Genomic DNA, 15208 nt, shown 5'->3' with positions numbered 1-15208 from the left:
ACAATCTGAAAGTGAAAGCAGTGACGACAACATTGATTTATTGTCCATTCAGAGAAATATAAGTCGTTCAAAGGCTAATATTTCCTCTACTAATATTCAAAGTATTCAATCAAGCTGGACCTAGTGCTTCCTCAACAATAATTGGAGCAGAAAAGGCAAAAGTTCATAAAGATAAACCATTAAAAAAGTAGTCCTGAGTTGTAAGAAAAGAGAGAACTGAAAAAATTCATTCTGGACAAAGTTACGTAAATATAAGCGGTAAAATGGTAAATGCAAGACATATGAAGCCTTTAAAAGATTGTAGAGAAAAATGCTCACAAACACTAAATGAAGACGTTCGAAAAAAATTTTTTGATGAATATTGGTTCTTAGGATCCCATAACAAATCCCATAGCAAAAGGGTAACATTTATTGCAAATCTAATTAATTCCAAAGATACCCAAGTAAGTCGTAGAAGAAAACGCGACTCTTCAAAAAACAGAGAAGTAACTTACGAATATTTTTTTGAAATAAATGGAAAAAGAATATCTGTATGCAAAGATTATTTTTGTAAGACTTTGGATGAAAAGGAAAAGTTTATAAAATTGGTTTTAAAAAACAAAATGCAAAGCACTTCTGGCATTACTGTTGAAGATCAAAGAGGTATAACACCTTCCGTAAATAAAAAATCTAAACAGGAATTAAATGAAGTGCGTACTATATTAAATCGTTCCCTTCTCACGAGAGTCATTATACAAGACGTACAAATGATTAAAGGTACCTACCATCGCACCTAAATCTGCGAATTATGTACGATCTGTACAAAGAAGGAAGGCAAAATCCCGTGGGAAGAACGATATATGAAAAAGAATTTCACAAATTAAAAATATCGTTTAAAAAGCCATACGTTGATACCTGCTATAAATGCGACACTCTTAGTATGCAAATACAGGTTGCTTCTAAATCAGGAAATAAAGAAGATGAAATTCGTTTACAAAAGGAACTGGAATTGCATCACAACTAAGCTAATGCTGCATTCGAAGCAAAAACTAAAGATAAGACGGAAGCTAAAATAAATCCCCATAAAAAATGTTTTAGTTTTGATCTCCAGCAGTGCCTTCCAACACCCTTTATAACTTCTTCAGTAGCATTCTATAAACGTCAGCTCTGGACATATAATTTAACAGTGCATGATAGCAATGGGAATCGACGCATTACATGTGGCATGAAGCATTGGCTGCTCGGGGAGGTAATGAAATTGCTTCCTGCTTGTACACTCACAATAAAAATTTGCCCAATGATTTAAATAACATAACTTTTTACTCCGACACATGTGGTGGACAAAATCGAAACAGTCATGTCGCTGCTATGTTTATAAAGGCTCATTACTAAAATCCCAATTTAACGATAAACCACAAGTTCTTAATATCTGGGCATACACATATGGAATGTGATGTTGATCATTCCATAATAGCAAAGCGAAAAAAGAAAATGGAAGTTCCAGTATATCATCCACACGATTGGTACCAGTTGGTAAGAACAACTGGAAGAAAAAGACAATTTAAAGTCCATGAAATGGAGCAAAATGAATTTTTGGATTTTTCCGGGTTATTAAAATCAGTAATCGTCAACAGAAAGAAAAATATATTATGCGAACAGTTTTATTGGCATAATGTGCAATGGCTACAATATAATAATGGCGGTATGGTACGTTACAAAAGTTCTATATCTGATACTAAAGATTTTAAAATTATAAACTTTTTGAGATGGGGCAAAAGTCAAAACCTAAAAGATTTGGTAGTTAAGGAACTGTATACTAAAGGGTTACTTCCAATATCAAAGGAGAAAAAGAAAGACTTGTGTTCGCTTCTTTCTTTGGTGCCACCAGTGTTTCACCAATTTTATCAAAATTTACCTACCGAAGTTATTGATAATGACCCAGATCTAGTGGATGAAGCAGTAGAACAAGAAGAAAATTAAATACTTACTTAGGCTAAATGAATCAATTAGTTTCTAAGGGAAAAAAGTTGGTTTGTGTTTTTTAAAACATGTATTTTGATATTATTTGTCTTATTAAAAGCTACTCCATTCTGACATAAGTCCTTTTTTAAAAATCAGTAAGCTAAAAAAAACTTTTTTTTTGTTCATAAAGACTTAAGTCACTCAAATTTTGGAAAATACACTTTTGTAGATAATGAATAGTATTTGATCTAAAAAAGAATTAAATACTCTAATATCAAAAACTTCAAGCTTTAAACTAATAATCGAATTTACAGCAATTTTTAAAATTTTCAAATTCGTTTTTTGAAAAACTATATTTTTTGACTTAAGCCCCTATTACCCAACTTCAAAGAAATATAATACCAGGTTATACAAAAAGTCACGAATCTTTGAAAGTGATAAAAGACACGTTCTTCTTCTATAAATAAGAGCTCAATTAAGGCCAAATTCAAGTTTCTAACGTCAAAAAATCTCCAATTTTCGTTCGGAAAGTAGAAAAATAAAAATATATCGTTGACGCCTTTGGCATAGTTAAAAAATAACCCTGTAAAATATTAGACACTAACTAAATAACACCCTGTATATGGTGTTATTTATGGTATAAGTCATGCTTTATTAATATGAAAAACACTAAATGCAAATATTGAGGACTGTTTTTCTTTTATATTGGAAAAAAAACATTTACGTGTTAGTTAAAACTTTAGTATTTTATCAATAATCTCTACAATAGCATTGGATTTATGCCTAGATCTTTAAAATTTGGTTGTTTTGGTGATAATTTATCGTCGGGTTACAAGCAAAATACACTAAGTCAATTTTTTTCAGTTTTAAGTTATTTACACCACCTGGTTACATTTCATAAAATTTGTTAATGGTAAAATCCATTAAGTCGATTGAGAATTTCTTATTACACTATTCTGCAGAAATCATAGATTCACTAAGTCAGTAATAACGTATTTCGCTCTGGCAAAATACACTAACTGACTTAATGGATATTTCTTGTAAGCGTTTTGTACGGACATCGCGAAAAATTCTGACTTAATGTATTTTACCGCATAATAACGGACATATGGCTCGTATGGACCTGCAAAATATCGTTGATTTAGATCGAATTTGCTACAAAACAGTTTAGTTTATCTTGTTTAGAGTTTGAGTGATGTGCATAATGAAGCGTGTGGACAAAATATTTCAACAATTAAGGGCTCAGCAGAGTGTCAGGGGTAAGTAGTTTGTTATTTTTACTACTGTTTTAAATACATTGTTTAAGTTTTTTTTGGCCTTTGGTATAATCTAACCACGGCATCACATAAACTTTTTCGATATAATTTAAATATCTACAGTGCTGTCAGTTGTTTGAGTTATTAATAAATAATCGCATTTTTTTATTTTTGAATATTTCTTTTGCAGACTCCACTACGCAAATAAATTGTACAGACTCGAGAAACCGAACTTATACCACATTATCTCCTGTGAAGGCAGACGACCCTTTCCCGGGTAAGAAATGGACAATTATTATAATATAGCATTAGAGTAATCAGTACATTTCCACTTGGTTTATTTAATATTTCTCGTACCTAATTAATATGCTCTAAAGTTAAAATTGCCTAGTTTAAGATAACTTTTAAAAACATTTTAAAGTAGATACCTACCTAATTTTTAAAAAAATAATGTTAAATATTTTTTGAAAAGAACTTTGGCTTAGATGTGGACGGCTTTAATACTCAGTGTCTTCCAAACCAAAGCAACTTTCCCTCTGTGCCAAATCCGGATGTACCTGGACCTAGTAATTACCAAGTAACGAAATATAGCTCGAATATAGAGGACTCGGACGATTATTTAAAAGATAAGGACTATGTACCAGAAGAAAACGATGATAGTTCAGCAACTAGTGAAGAAGGCAAAGATGGTGAAGAGTTTAAAACTCAAGTTATACATGAAACTAGGTTAAAGAAAACTAGATGGAGCACTGCAAGGCCTTCAAGCTGGAAGAGAAATGTAGAAAAGAAGGTCAACCGTATAAAAGTGTAACAGGAAAGATTCAAACTCCCAAAATTCCCAAGCCAGTGAATTGTGAGAAGTCCCGTTATAAATGTTCGACATATTTTTCTGACAATGAACGTAAGGTATTATGCCAGACATTTTGGAATCTGGAATACCTACGGCAAAAAGATTTTATACTTATGAATGTTTTAATAAAAGAAATAAAATATCGGCGGCCTCGAAAAGGAGAGGAAAGAAAACAAAGGAGTAATGCAAAGTCATACTTTTTTTCTAAAAAGGAAGTTAGGCATCAAGTTTGTCAGTCTTTTTTCTGCAAAACCTTATGCATTTCAAATATTCCAATCCTAAATGCATTTAAAAATAGAAGTGAAACTGGTGAGTACAGTGGTACAGACAAGAGAGGTCAAAAAGCTCCAGCTAATAAGACTCTAGAAGACGTAATAATAGGAGTGAAAGAACACATTGAAAGTTTTCCTGTTGTCGAGAGCCATTACACAAGAAAATCCACTAAACGGCTTTATTTAGATCCTAATCTAAATATTAAGAAAATATTTGATTTATTTATGGAAAAATGTAAAAAAAATCAATCGCCGGGAGTAAGTCTTATTACATATAGAAAAATATTTTGCACCCAATACAATCTATCATTCTTTAATCCAAAAAAAGACCAATGTCCCACTTGCAACGAATATCAACAGGCAACAGCTATAGATAAAGAAAAGTTAGAGTTAAAGTATCAGGATTTAAGAAGAAAAGAAGAGTCTATGAAAGAAAAGGATAAAGATAAAAAAATAGCAACTGGTGATAAAAGTTGTAAATCTATAACATGTGATATGCAAAGCGTGCTCCAAATCCCAACATCACAAGTCAGTTTACTGTATTATCTTTGCAAACTTAACTTATATAATTTTACAATTTATGAATCTGCTCGACCAAACGAAGCCTTTTGCTACTTTTGGACCGAAATAAATGGAAAGCGTGGAAGCTGTGAAATTGGTACCTGTTTATCCTTATACATAAATTAATTATCTCCCGAGGTGAAATATTTAACTATTTTTTCCGACACATGTGGAGGTCAAAATAGAAATGTACAGGTCACAGTTCTCCTTTTACATATTGTGAGAGTTCACCCAACACTTATCGAACAAAAGTTTATGGAAAGCGGACATTCTTATATGGAGGTGGACTCAATGCACAGCTCCATTGAGTCAGCTAAACGTCATATTGATATTTACAGTGTCCATGAATATGAAAATGTATTTAAAATGGTAGAAGCTGGAAGGAAACGTAATATGTATGACGCTTATAATGAAGCACGAGAATTGCAATTCAACGAATTTTTGGATTTGAAAAAATTGGTTCAAATTACTATAAATACCAAAAGGGAGTTATTGTTAACTGGTTAAAAGTAAAATGTTTTAAATATGATAAGCAGTTCCCAAATATAGTTCAGTATAAGTATGATTTTGTCGATGAGTATGAACAAATTAATATTGGATTGACCAAACGAGCTTCGAATCGAATGACTAAGGAGAGAAGCTTCGAAGATATAATAATTCCGCCGTTATATCAAAGACAATTACCGATATCGGTGGCTAAAAAAAAGATCTTCTAAAGCTTTGCGACAGAAACATTATTTCGCCGACACTACGTGACTGGTATCACAATTTGCCTTGTTCATCTTCGGTTTTAGATGTAACAGCCGAACCAGCTGAAAATGATACTGACCAAGAAGACCAAAACATAGATTAGATAGTTTAATGTATAAAATAGTTTTACAGTTTTTGACTTAAAGTTTGTTTTTAATACCATACTAACACTAGTGCTTATCTTCCCATGTAAAGTGTTAATTTTAGGTATTCATTTTGCTAAAATAAAAGTTAAAAGAAGTACAATAAGTCTATTATTTAAAAAAAAAATACAAGTAAAATACACTAAGTCAACCCTTACATGCAAAATACACTAAGTTAATGCATTGTTTATTATTAACCTCAAATAAATGTATTTTAAAAAGTTTAATTAATCTGTTTATTAAGTCTTATTACTCCATATACATGCAAAAAAAAATTAAAATTTTTAAAAAACCAAATTTTATTTAAGACATGTAAATATTTAAAAAACTGTAAAACTAAAAACTATGCAACGAAATTACTCGAAAGTACATTTTTTGACTTAATGTATTTTTAACCCGACGTTATATTAACTAACTTTAAAACATTATAAATTTTACTATTTTACTTTAAGCAATTCTATAAAATTATATTAGAATTGTTAACAAATCAGCTGATTTACATAACCTAAATACATGCTTATTACAGATAAGTATACTATTAAAACCATAAGCAAATAGGTGAGTATAATATTATCGCACTAGAAAATAATTTTAATATTTAAAATATTATCTTTTTAGAGTACAAGAAAGCTAATTTGTAGACCTTGTGGTTTTTGGATAAGTTAAAGGTCGTTGCTCTTTAAATTATTTAAACTTTTCATCATTTCTATATTTTGATAGTTTTTAAATTATTTTGTTTACAAGAAATATAAGTATGATTAATGGTAATGTCTAATTAAAATCACTTTAACTTCTATTACTAACAATTCAAAAATTCGTAATTAAAAAATCCCAATATTTGTGATTAAATTGCAAATAAAAATTAAAAACCCTATTGCTCATTTGTCAAGTTTTCTTTGGTTAATATTACATTCCTTTTAGTTAAGGAATCTAATTCTTATTGATTTGTATATATATGTTTTAATTAACACTAAATACTCGATGTCAGATATTAAAAAAATTCTTTTTAAATGTAAGGCCAAGTCAAAGTATATAGATTTTGTGTTAGACTGTGGCCAAGTAGTAGTTATAAGTCTTTGTTTCTCTATGTATAAGACCTATTTTAATATTTTATGTACTTTCTTATTTATCAAATTTTGTGGATTTTTTATTTACAAGTTGTTCAAATTTAAACGGAAATAATAAAAAACTAAATTGATTAATTTTAAAATATAAGTTCTGTATTGAGAAAGATTAAATATTCTCCTACTTTCGAATTGTTTCGTGATTTAAAAGCTTTTCTTAGTTTTTTCATTTAATAACGGAAACTCGATCTTTTTCCAAACAGATGCAATTAAGCCTATTTTTTAATTTATTAAAAACATATATTTAAACATCACTATAAAATAAATATGTTATATACCTCATATTTTTTTCTAAATTATTTATTCTGGTCATATTAATTTCTATTTATGTTTCTTTCAAAAAATTATCCTATATATGTACAAGGTGTCGCAAATTCGAGGGTGACCATTAAGATTTATCTCGAAAACCTCAAAAAAAATCTTAAAAGTTACAAGGTCGGTTAAATTTGACTAAAGTTAAACAATTTGATGCTTATGAAAATGTCGTTTAGAAATTTAAACATAATTTAAAAATGTTTAAAGATATTTGAAAAAAACCGAAATTTCGAAAAATCTGTTTAATTTTTTTCAGGCGTTATTTAAAGTCATAGACCAAAATACATACACATAGTGTATATAAACCCTTTTCTTTAGACAGAATGCGACAACCGCATCAAACTTCATTATGCAGCATCGTGCAATATTCCAAGAATCTCTAACTACGTACTATTTGGATCACAAGAAATATGATTGTACACTCTGTTATCTATCTGTGCGACGCACCTTGTATTCTTAAAATTATAACCTAATATATACCAAAATATGAATTATAATAAAGAGATTTATTTTGATCACGATGTACATATTGCGAGTCATTCAGTATCTTTAAATCCGAGAAATTTTCGAAATGCGGTATAACGACTTAAAATTAATTTTTATAAAACTACATCATTAAAAAAACTAATATTTGTTAAAAAACATATAATATGCAGATGCGCCTTTAAAATTGTCGCTAATCTGACAGCCTGTCACAATCCAAAAAATAACCATGTTTAGCGAACTGCCCTCCAAATAAAAAAAAACTAAAACCTTAAACTACATATTATATGTAAGCAAATTACCTGTTAATTAATAAATGCCGCTGGTTTAAACAATTTAATTAACCCACACACAACGACTGTTCCTTCAATCAACATAATTTAAATAAACACAAAACACTTTGGCCCTTTGGGACGGAAACAATTTACAAATGTCAACGTACTACTATTGACTGCTTTTTGTTTTTGTTGAATATCAACAATGCGTAAAATTTGTTGTTCCATTGCAACAAAACAGCGTTTTTTTTAATATGCTTCGGTCTGTTCTGCTCCAAGAAACATTTCCTTCCGTCGTTTGGTGGATTTATTGGGCGGCGGTGGCCCTGACAATGTTGCCTACCAGTGAAAGAAAAACTAGTTCAGCGGACTAGTTTTTTTAAACTTAATATTTTACATATTATATTAATCAATTTATTTTTATATGTGACATTTCTTCTAATAATAAAAACGGAATATTTTTGCATGTATATCTTATTTGTATATTCAACCTTTGCATATTTATAGGTTTCAGAGCCTAGTAGTTTTACGAAAAGTTAAACCTTACAGCATTTTGCGTTGATATTTTTTAAGTTTTTCTCTGAATCTGAATTTTGATTTATAAAAAATTTTGGAACTAATTAACGTACTGCTCTTGCCAAAATAGCAGAAAAATACTACAAAATTACAAAATAATGGAAAACGTTTCGAGTAAAATAACTCAGATCTCGACAAAAATTCCTAAGATACCTAATCAGGCTAAAACCTGTGTCATTAAAATAGACTGTTTCCAGAATATATTTTTAATTCAGAAGGTCTAAGTATTCAACTATAGATTTTTTTATTACTCTTCAATATATGTACTAATTTTTTTTTATTTGAAAAAAAAATTTCTTGTCGGTACAACAAGAAAAAACTGCCCATTTAATATTAATTATGAAATATTATACGTTCTCACTATCAATCCGAATATTTATTATCCTCCTAGCACCTAGTTCACAAGTCAATTTTTATATATATTTCTTTAATAATATTTTTTTCTTTACATTTCCCGTAATTTAAAGTAGTAACGAAATATTCGAGATTATCAACTTTAATTTGATTTTTATTTAGATTGAAGTCCTGGTATAAGTAGTATCACATTAAAATAATAAAGAAATGCAACGCAAAGAAAAAAAAAACAACTTTATTTGAACACCAGCTTTTTAGGCATAAATGATTTTTATTATTATCTTTCATTGCTCCAAATTATGAAAATTAGAGTAAAAATACTCCAATTTAATTACAAAAACTGTCAATATAAAAAAATTAAATAAACATTATTCAAATGACGCTAAAATTAAATGTACCCAAATAAAAAGAAATTCAGCAGAATTATATCGGCAACAACGCTAAGCCAAATCGATTTCCAGAAGTTAGCTGTAGAGTTGATTTTCCTTCATTTGGAATAAGGAAACGGCGATAATATTGGACTGAATAGTTTATTGAAAGAAATCATTCAAGGAAACCTTTCGGCATTATTAGTTTCCTTCAACCTCAATTAATATTGATCAACACTCATCTTCAATAATAAAAAAGAAAGACTATCAATATGTTTACAATATTTTTATACAATAATTATTTTTTGCCCATCCAGTGTGGGATAGAGAGGGAATTCAAACTTTGTTTTATTTTTTTTTATAATATATTTTATTTTGTTAAGTTTAAGTTATGTTTTTCTTTGCTTTACACACTGTGTTTACTGCATTTTTTAAAAGATTCAAATGTATTAGAATATTTTTAATTTTTAGTTTTTATTGTAATGACTGTACTTATATGTAGCTCTGATGCTAAAATAAATGCTTTATTTTCAAAAATTTTTAGTGTTATTAAGAATGGGTGTCGTTTCCTTCATGTTGGTCCACGAACCAACTGAATGCAAATAAATAGTTCCACGTCTTAAATGAACTTGCATCAAACTTACATGTTCTGCTGCACAGCAATTGCTGAGTAATTAATAAAAATAAATTATAATTTTTTGAAAATACCTGGATAAAAAAACAATAAGTTTTAGGTTTTCATTTACAGTTTATTGAATATTTTTTATAACTATGCGTACTTTTGGGACATACATTTTCTTATGCCTAAAAGAATAAGTTTACTTTCATATATGAGGTTGTCATGTTTAAATTTCAAATTATTAACTAAATTTTGTTGAATACTAAGTTAATATAGAGATTTATTTTCTTAAAAAAGAATTACTTTCGCGTCTTCTTAAGAGGCTTTTCACATAACTAAAATCATAATTCGCACATTTTATTTATTTATATACTTCAACAAATCGAACATGGATTCTCTTAAATTATTTATTTCTAAAGACATTCTGACAAAAGGAGGTACGTTTTCTAGGTATTAATGATGATTTAAAGTGGCATGGGACAATTATTGAGCGAGAAAATAAATAATGCCTACTATATGACTTAGTTATAATCAATTTATGAGAGTTATTTAATAAAAGTGTTTGATAGTTTAGGGTACCTATGTTATAATGCAAAGACCTTATGTAAAACAAAAGTGCATTATAAGGTTAATATATTTAACATGCCATATATGCAATCATGTAAGCCAATTTCCATTGAATTTAGTATATTAGTAGCCTTGCCTTCTATCTATAAATTCAAGTTAGTTTTATATATAAAGGAACATAAAAGTCACATTTCATTTTAGAGAAACATAAATCCAAAATGTTTTTTCTCCATGTTTTATACGACTCATGATTTACAAACATATGCCTACCCACGTTAAAATACTTAAATTTAATAGAATTCTGCCATGAAGTTAAAAGAATACTTATAAGAAAACGATATTATTTTTTATATAATGATTCTATTGATTCTTAGTTAGTCTTTCTTATTGCTTGTACGTGCGTTTACGATTTATCAACCATATCTAGTATTTTCACCTATAGTGTAATTAATATATATGTATAGGTATAAAAAGATACCTAGTTGCAGGACATGTTTTATTTAGATTCTATGACTTAACAAAAAAAGAGGACAACACAGAAACTACGTAAAAAAATTAAAGTAAAAATAGAACGTATCCACTACGAAATATTAGGATACATCCGAAAAAAAAAACAAATAATTACATTTTGGCAAATTAATTTTGTTTTTAAAACCGATAAGGTATGATAAATACTTTTTTATTTTCTTTTGTAAAGTAATATTAGTATTTTTAATTAAAATAAATCTACATTTCTAAGTATAACCAAAAATTTAAATAGATCTAAAGGTTACTATATTTAGCGCATATTAGGCTACTACATTTAAAAAATGATGTCTTATCATGACGAATAAAAAAGACTTTTTTACGTCTTTGGAAGACTTATGAATTTAGATTTTTAATAATACCTCTTATTACTTAATTTTATGTAACCTAAGTTCAATAATTTAAAATATTATTATATTAATTAACAAAAGAGAAATACTAGAGAGGCACAACAAGATGAGATACATGCATGCCTTCATGTTTTCTTGCTTATTGGCTTCTTCAGGCATTCGTGACATCTTGTATCTAGAATAGATATTTTTTTACTCTCTGGTTGCCCTTCCATAAAGAAGGCAGCTACTAAGTAAAGACACCTCTCAGTAAGTACCATAACCTTCCTTAATTCTTATATATAATCATTTACTTGAAGTATAGAGTAAAGCGGGGGAATATGCCGCATCGGGTAATATGCCTCAGTTCGCTCATAGCTCACTCTGGCGGTTACGCCATCGCACTACCATAGTAACCTGTCGACATTAACGTAGTCAACAACCTCTTTACTGATTTCCAATAATTTTCATCATTTAGTGCACGATAAACCCCAAAAACTGGTAAGTACCCACCAAATATTATTTTTATACGATATATGGTAGGAGTTTTTAAAAGTTTTTGTGATCCGATTGAAATAATCCACGTTGTTGTGGCGAGGTGAGTTCATAACCTTTAACATTTAACACCTTCGCCGCTGACTGTATTTACACCGAGTTTTTGCTTTTCAGTTGAAACGTTGGTGTTGCACCGTGGGGTAATATGCCGCATGAAAATGCAAGTGCGGCATATTACCCCAAGTACTTTTTTGATAGGTATAGCTCATGGTGATTCGTATTTTTTTATCATTCCAGATAAACACAATGCCACGTTCTTATATTCGGAAAAATAGAAGGGTCCAATGGTCAGAAGTAGATCTTCGAAATGCAGTAAATGATATTCGTGCAGGCAAAGGGTCGGTTCGGGAAATAAGTCGTACTTATAATGTTCCAGTTAGAACCTTAATGAGAAGAATGCGTTCCGGAAATTTGGATAAGATGGCATTAGGTCGCAAAGGCTCACTTACTATGGAACAAGAAGCAAGTTTAGCCAAATATATACAAAACATGGCATTTCACGGCTTTGCTTTAACTGCTCATGATATAAGAAAGCTTGCTTATTCTTTTGTGGTCCAACAAAATATTCCACATAAATTCAATACTGAACGGAAAATGGCAGGACAAGACTGGTTTCTAGCCTTTATGAGAAGACACCCTGTACTGGCCGTTCGTAAGGCTCAAGGTATGTCTACTGCCACGGCCAAGGCCATGACAAAACAAGAATGTTCACAATATTTTGAATTACTCGGAAACGTTTTTAGAGAAAATAATTCATTGAATACCCCACAAAAGATTTTTAATCTCGATGAAACAGGATTGCAATTGAATAACAATCCAGGCAAAGTTGTGGTATCAAAAGGCGCTAAAATCGTAAATTGTATCACAAGCGCTGAAAAAGGAGAAACTATTTCCGTTTTAACCTGTGTAAATGCAGAAGGAACTTTTTTCCCACCCTGCTGCATATTTAAGGGTAAAAATACAAAACGGGAATTCGAAGATGGCCTACCACCTGGCGGTAAGGTTGTTATGGGCGAAAAGTCAGCTTATGTCACATCTGAAATTTTCTTTCAATGGTTTAAAGACTTTTTTATTCCGCGGAAAGGTACCGGTAAGGTTCTATTAATTATGGATGGACGTTCCTCGCACTGTTCCAATGTCGAACTCTTAGATTTTGCTGTAGCGAATGACGTGATCCTGTTTTGTTTGCCCAGCCACACCACTCATTGGCTCCAACCGCCTGATCGCGTATTCTTTAAGCCCTTGAAAGCTTATTGGGCTCAAACTTGTCAAAACTGGGTACATAACAATCCTGGTCGAAAACTAAGCTGATTGCAATTTGCCCAACTATTAAATATTCCCTGGTGTAAGGCTGCAACAATTCAAAACGGGACTTCCGGTTTAGAACCTGTGGGATTTACCGTTTTAATCCCGATTATGCTTTTATGGTCAACGACGAACCATCGGTTAAGATAGTCTTAACCCAAAAGAGATTTTCAGTGAGGAGGAGAATGATCCCAGACCAGGTAATGTCACTGCAGTTGAGGAACCTGAAGATACGAATCCCTTTGAAGCAATTTTACCGGTTCCACGCGTCGAACCAGGACCAAGTGGCTATAAACGGAACCAACATGCCGAGATACTAACTTCACCAGAAACAATTTCTGCAAAAAACGGACAAAGAAAGAAGAAAAGAACAGAAAATTAAAACAAAAAGAAGAACGGAAAAAAATACAAAATATTAAGAAAACGAAGAAAACCGGGATACCAAAGAACTACCAAGCCCTTCTTCGTCAGATACCGAGACAGAAGTAGTAACGCAGGAAAGCAACGAATCCGAAGTCGCTATTGATGAATCAGAATTTTGCGCACAATGTCATGGATCATTTTGCGACAAAACGGTCCCAAATGCGACTAGCTTCAGTGCGTGACATGTATGAAATGGATCCATGAGATATGTACGAGATCTGACAGATTTTGCGATGAATGTACGCCATTATCCGAATTTGCTTAAAGAAGCACTTAACTTAGAGGATATCTACTAGTAGCCACTAGGAATTATATTAATAAGTTTTCATGTTTTGTATTTGATTTCTTTCATTAGAAATAAATTTATGTTTTTGGGATCATTAGCATTTTTTATTAAAAAAAACTCATAATTCCTAATTTTCACATAACGAAAACATGTTGCCATATTACCCTGAGCTAGATGCCATATTACCCATGGGTGCGGGTAATATGGCAATACCGTATCATTGGACATTTATGATTATACTCTTTCTGACGACGAGAATATGGCAACAAGAGTTTTCACGTCGCAAACCTACATGGGTACGCTCTAAGGTTCAGTGTTCGTATTGCGAGTAGGTCCGATGGAGGTCCGAATGTGAGCGATTGACATTTATGTTGCCATCTTTCCCCGCTTTACTCTAATAGATTTATTATTATTATTATTATTATTATTATTATTATTATTATTATTATTATTATTATTAGTTTGTCTTAGGAATCTAAATTTAAAAACAAAATAATCCAAAGATAGATAAGTTATCCCGTTTGTATCACCTACTAAAAATGAAATCCAGTTTTCTATCTAACAAAATTAATTAACTAAACAGCCAAACGCTACTTCCATGCTCTTCCTCGTCTTTTCTCTGTTCTTCTTTTTCTTTTTAATTTTTAAACTAAACATGCATATGGATGATGTTATTCAACCAAAGAAATGTGGTAGAAGCAAGAAAATAAATCCGACAAAAATCAACAACCAACATCCGACAACCGTTAAATGTAACACCGTTTGTTATTATTTTTGGAAATATTCATACATAATTATGATTTAATTAAAATTATTTGAGCCAAGCCCAACAAGAAAAAAGCAAATCGTGTAAGTATAAGCAATCTGCATATCTGCATATTACGTTTGAATCACATAGATAAGAAACACTGGAGAAGATTTCACTTGCAGTTTTCATTTGATGCGTGTAGGTGGATGAGCTAGTGAAGTGTATTATACTTAATACACTTCAATGTTAGAAAATCGAGGCCAATAAAAGAAAACGTGAAAGTCTGGAGTATTGTTAACAAGTTTGAATAATGGAAGATTCTTATTTTGTTAAGTGAATGAAAACAGAAATTCATTAGCATTATTAAGACCTGGTAACTCTATCCAAATGTCCAAAAAACTCTATTTATTTCTTTAAAAAAATTCCAGAAAAATATTGTTATTAAAATTTGTCGATTTATAAACCACGAATGTAATTCTCAATCGTAAAATTGTTAATAAAAATGATCTCAAAGCGTACTAGGATGAACACTACAGGGTGATAAAGAATTTAATTTTGGAGTAATCTAAAAGTATAAAATCTT

General features: G+C 30.5%; 2 protein-coding genes across 4 annotated transcripts in view; one reads left to right on the top strand and one right to left on the bottom strand.

Moving 5' to 3' along the window:
- Nucleotides 1–15208, bottom strand: part of LOC126733922 (formin-2-like) — a 46920-nt gene that overhangs the window by 30839 nt on the left and 873 nt on the right. Inside the window, exon 1 of one of the 3 annotated variants that reach the window (XM_050437389.1) lies at nt 7998–8265. The exons of 1 other annotated variant lie outside the window; for it this stretch is intronic. The gene's annotated coding sequence lies outside the window, so the exon portion shown is untranslated. Of the gene's footprint in view, nt 1–7997; nt 8266–15208 lie in introns of those variants that run through there. One more of the 3 variants, XM_050437392.1, reaches the window with a different exon arrangement.
- On the top strand, nt 12110–13174 carry LOC126734287 (tigger transposable element-derived protein 2-like). Its single transcript, XM_050437844.1, has one exon. The coding sequence runs from the start codon at nt 12110–12112 to the stop codon at nt 13172–13174; it is 1065 nt and encodes a 354-aa protein (XP_050293801.1).

The sequence above is a fragment of the Anthonomus grandis genome, chromosome 3 (genome assembly GCF_022605725.1).
Source record: "Anthonomus grandis grandis chromosome 3, icAntGran1.3, whole genome shotgun sequence".
Lineage (NCBI taxonomy): Eukaryota > Metazoa > Arthropoda > Insecta > Coleoptera > Curculionidae > Anthonomus > Anthonomus grandis.
This window is presented reverse-complemented; position numbering and strand designations above follow the sequence as displayed.

What these genes read in the sequence shown, in the direction of transcription:
- LOC126734287 (XM_050437844.1), top strand. Translation starts at nt 12,110, where the DNA reads ATGCCACGTTCTTATATTCGGAAAAATAGAAGGGTCCAATGGTCAGAA.